Genomic DNA, 4586 nt, shown 5'->3' with positions numbered 1-4586 from the left:
GTTCCTGCTGCCTGCAGGCCACATACCGCTACCCTTCCCAAATAGGAACCTGCTCTGAAACAGGCCTGAACTGGCTGAACCCTCTCAAGCTCAATATGCCTTAAGCCTTGGTATGGGCCCCTCCCTTTCCCTCTGGCCTCTGACAGTGAGACTCCATCAGAACTCAAGGTTGAGCTGCCCAGGTCATTGCCAACAGGCGACACCAGGTCTCATTCATCTGTCTCATGTCAGGATGAGAAGTTCCCGGCCTCTGGGACTCTGGGAATTCTCCTTCCACATCCTCCCATCTCACCCATCTGCCCCTTGCTCCCCTCCCAATATTGCCCACATTACCTGTCAATCTAAACAGCTCTCCTCAGCTGCCAGCTAGAATGAAGCAGAGGAGGATGATGAGGAGGAGGCTCCAGGGAATGAGGGTGGTGGCCATGGCTTTGGCGTGGGTTGTGCCTTGGGCCACAGTGGGTGGTTCTGAAATGGAAACACAGGAGTGACAACCCTTGTCCAGGCCCCAAATCTTAGGAGATGCCTCCTCAGCTCCTGCCACCCCAGATCATCCTAGAAGGCAGACCTTTTGTCCTCCTTTGCTGTGGGGCAACCTCTGGGACAGGTCCTGTGGTAGGAAGGAAAAGGGGGTGTCCCCTGTCCTCCGGGAGCTCACACAGCTGCTGAGGGAAGCAAGGTGACAGCACAGTCCACCCTCCTGCTCTGGCGGAAGAGGAGGTGATGCCCCAAGGCCAGGGAGGGGAGGGTCTTGGGCCCTGGCATTGGAGGTGATTTTGATGGATTTACAGAAACAGACGAGGGAAGAGGAAAGAAAAGGCGATTCTAGGAGAAAGGAACACTAACAAAAAAGATATGGAAACACTATGACACCCACAGATTCCAAGTTGGTGAGAAATGCACAGTGGGTGGAGCAGAAGCAAGTCCAGGGAGGAAGAGGAGTCAGGAGGAAGAAGGCAGAGGAGGATGAGATAGCACAGGCATGCGAGCACACCCAGGAGGAGCCTCTCATGAGGGGGTCATGTTTATACTCACTCAATCACTCACACATGCACTCACACACACTCACACACTGGGCTGATAATATACGAACTCAAGACAGCTTCCTTTTTTCCCCTCTCACTTACTTGTTGGATCCAGCATTTGTTCCCAGTACATCAAAAATTCTTCAAGCCATGTCTTACAATCCCCCATTGAAATCTTCTGGAAGAACGTGGTCACCTCCGTGTTCTTCTCCCACTTCTCTTTCATCTTCTTGGCTCCAGGTTGAAGCGCTGTCCACTTTCTGTTGTTTGAGTCAAAGAGGAGGAACGTCTGTCCATTGAAGAGGAACTGCCAAGATCCTCTGCCCTGTCCATGGGCTTCGTGCTCACAAGACATCCGGGCCTGCAGAATGAGGGGCTCTGCCCCATTGGAAAGAGATCAGCTCTGATCTTGACAAGTCCTGAGCTCCACCCTGCTTCCTTTCCTGGCTCCTGGACTTGCTCTCTCTGCTGCATCCTGCCCATGCTTCTCAGCCTCTTGTGTGACACAAACTTCTGGTTTATTTTTTGCATGAAACCAATAAATGCCTCTAAGTTACTACTGTATCTGCTCCCTGGGCCATTTTAAACTTACCAATGGGCATTAAATTCTCCACTTGAATGTCAGGCAGTTGCCCTTTGAGGAAATCCACCACGTCTCCTAGTGTTTCAGTTTGTTTTTCCCAGGTTTTTGTGACATTGACTTTCTTCCCCAGAGAAGCAGAGGCTTTGGCCTTGTGGTTAACACAGTCATAGTGAAGAAAAGGCCTTTCATCCACCAGGCCTTGAACTTCACACCATTGTGGTTCAGGTCTGAACTTAGGAGTGATGATGAAATCATAGCAAAGACAGTGTGTGTCTATGGAAGAAAAACAAAGGAGGGGGTTAGTGTGGGGGGATGTGGAACTTAAATCCCCTCCTCCCCCTTATGGTGACTGCAAGTGAAGGCCTCTGAGGAGCTGGGCTGGCAGAGCAAGATGTGCCAGCCAGGACTGTCGTGAAAACTAGCTAATGAGTAGAGCGTCTCCCTTGCTTGAGTACATGGAGGGGAAGGTTCCTTCGGCCATGAAACCACATGTCCCCTCCAGACATGTCCCACCTGCTCTGTGCCCACGTTGGTCAGCACATGACCTTGTCATGGAGGTGCCAGGCCTGCTGTGGCAGGAAAAGGCCTGGATGAGGAGGACCCTCAGCAGCAGTCCATGTGGACTGCAGGAGGTGGGAGAGGGTGTGGGAGCTGCCCTGGGATGCTCCAGCACAGTGGGGGGAGGGGGGGCGGTGAGGGCAGAATTCAGTTTTGATAAGCAAGTGATTATTGTCACGGGTCACAGGATTTAATACGTTGGCAAAGCCCTGGTGAAGTCGCCCATCTGCTATGAGCATGAATTCCTGGAACCTTGGAAAGGGATGGTTCACAGGGCAAGAAGTTGAAAACCCAGAACTTCTAATTCAGGGTATAGGGGAAAGAACCAAAAGGCTCAGAGAAGCGCCCATGCCAGAGTGGCTGCAGTATGAAAATCCAGAACGATGTCCATCCTCTGGGCTCATGGGATGCCTGGAGGACTCCTGTTTACTCAGCATATAAAGAAGGCCCTGGGATAAGGCAGCAGACTGTCAAGAAGCACAGGGATGCCTGTTGCTGAAGGCCAGGATTGGGGGTAGGAAATGCTCTTCCTGAAATGGGCTCCCAGTAGTAATGGTGATGGAAAATCCTGAAATAAGAGATCTCAATTGGAGGCCGTCAACTGTCAGGAGGAAGGAGGGTGCAATGATGGAAATAATTAAAGAAGTCACAGTGCTAGCTGGGGACCTCAGCCATACAAAGGTATGCCCATGGCTCATAGAACAAAGGAGTCAAAGATCCAAAAGAAATGGAAACTCAACCCGGATACTGCTAGAGTTAAATAATTACAGCAAACAAAGATAAAACGCAAGGATGGATGACCTGGAGGCTGAAAGGAGTCACCCCAGGAAATAACTGAGCTCCTTTGCCCAGCTTTGAGAACTGAGCCACATCTCAGTCCCAGAGTCCATTACTAAAAGGAGAGTCCAGAGGCCCTGGTGGGCTCCTTCAACCTCACAGCAACTGCAATGACTCCTTCAGACTCTCTCACAGAGCCAGATAGGGCATTCGCTCTGGTAAGTGTACACCATGAAACAGCAAATACCCAGACATTCCTGGTGAACAGTGTGTGGTCTGACCTTCTCCCAGGGACCTGAAGCATTAACTTGCTCCCCTATTACTCATGAGGTGCATTTAGGGCAAAGTAACAGATGGACACCTGTGTCAGGTCCAGCTTAGAGGGATGTGCTGTGTTCATTCGATGATAATTTCACATTTCCTGGATTTGTACCAGGAATGGATAGTGTTTGTAGTTAATGTAGTAACTATTGTAGGTTGTGCTGGTCATATGACCTCCCCTGTCACTATTCAACTCTGCTCTTGTAGCTGGGATGCAGCCATACACACTCTCATAAGGGGTGTTACTGGACCTACCAATATGGCTATTTGACCCTGGAGTCCCTAAGATCCCAGAGGCATGTGTGGTTGGAAAAGGTGCTATGTGGATTTCACGGCAATTGCCAACCGCAGAATCACAACAGGGTCCCCTAGTGCTCAGAAGCAAGGCTGTGCCACTCACAGCAGCAAAATCCCCTCACTTAAAAGTGGCTCCAGGTGTGGTTCTGGGCCCTGGTGGAGATGGGCCTCCAGCTATGGGAGGGCAGTGACCACACAGCCTCAGAGCTGCCCATCACACGGTGGGCTCCTCACCCTTTAGGTCATTAGGAAGATAGGCCCAGCAGTGAGAAGATGCAGGTGGGTCTCCTGGGATGGGCCGGAGCAGGGTCACAGGGAACCAAGAAGCTGCACAAGCAGTTGGCCCCGATCCCCAGGACACTACATGGGTGCACCCCTCATCCTCAGATCACACCTGAGGCTTCAGAGAGGGTCCCTGATTGCCTCAAGGGACCAATGATGCCCCCTAGCAGCAAAGGAGGGGGGCATTGACCCCGAACCATAGAACCTCCACTCGCATCCTGTCTGGAGCTGCGCGCCCCGGCCATAGCGAATAATAACTGACGATTAAAAACGCCTGAGCTCTATTCATTTCCACCTTCTACCTCCTCCCTAGATTTACCTTTCTCCCTGTATTAATACCTCACACAAGATGGCGCTCTTCCTGCTTCTTCTTCAGCTCACTTTTCCCGCACCCGCGAAAACTGTTACTTTGTAGCGCAGGCGCAACATGACGTTGGACCAGAGAAACCAATACCTACTTGGTCACGCCCTCTGCGATGAGATCATCTCTGCCTCTGGCCCAACCCCTTCCCCTCCAAGTGTATATAAGGCATTGCATTACCGCCATTAAACGAGACTTGATCAGAGCACTGTCTTGTCTCCATTTCTCGTGTCTCTTATCCCCCAAATTCCCACTCCCCCCTCCAGGGCCTGCTTCCACGATCCCGTGGGCCGGGATACGTGGCGCCCGAACAGGGACCTGGAAACGAGGGACTCCGTGAGGAAGAGGACGCCAAAGGACGGTCGACCGCTAACAAAGACAA

The 4586-nt window shown here is 51.7% G+C and overlaps 1 protein-coding gene across 1 annotated transcript; it reads right to left on the bottom strand.

Moving 5' to 3' along the window:
• Positions 1 to 355: 355 nt before the first annotated feature.
• LOC105549496 (NKG2D ligand 1-like) lies at positions 356 to 4088 on the bottom strand. Its single transcript, XM_011994070.1, has 4 exons — positions 3956 to 4088; positions 1618 to 1881; positions 1128 to 1403; positions 356 to 468 (listed from the first exon to the last, which is right to left on the bottom strand). The coding sequence occupies exons 1-4, from the start codon at positions 4086 to 4088 to the stop codon at positions 356 to 358; spliced, it is 786 nt and encodes a 261-aa protein (XP_011849460.1).
• Positions 4089 to 4586: the final 498 nt, after the last annotated feature.

The sequence above is a fragment of the Mandrillus leucophaeus genome, unplaced genomic scaffold (genome assembly GCF_000951045.1).
Source record: "Mandrillus leucophaeus isolate KB7577 unplaced genomic scaffold, Mleu.le_1.0 Scaffold4400, whole genome shotgun sequence".
NCBI lineage: Eukaryota > Metazoa > Chordata > Mammalia > Primates > Cercopithecidae > Mandrillus > Mandrillus leucophaeus.
Note: the sequence above shows the minus strand (reverse complement) of the source record. Positions and strands in the feature narration are given on the sequence as shown.

What these genes read in the sequence shown, in the direction of transcription:
- LOC105549496 (XM_011994070.1), bottom strand. Translation starts at nt 4,088, where the DNA reads ATGGCCGGGGCGCGCAGCTCCAGACAGGATGCGAGTGGAGGTTCTATG. An exon ending in GACCCTCTCTGAAGCCTCAG is followed by an intron (nt 1,882 to 3,955) that starts GTGTGATCTGAG and finishes TTTCTTCCATAG; the next exon opens with ACACACACTGTCTTTGCTAT. An exon ending in ACAAATGCTGGATCCAACAA is followed by an intron (nt 469 to 1,127) that starts GTAAGTGAGAGG and finishes TTTCCATTTCAG; the next exon opens with AACCACCCACTGTGGCCCAA.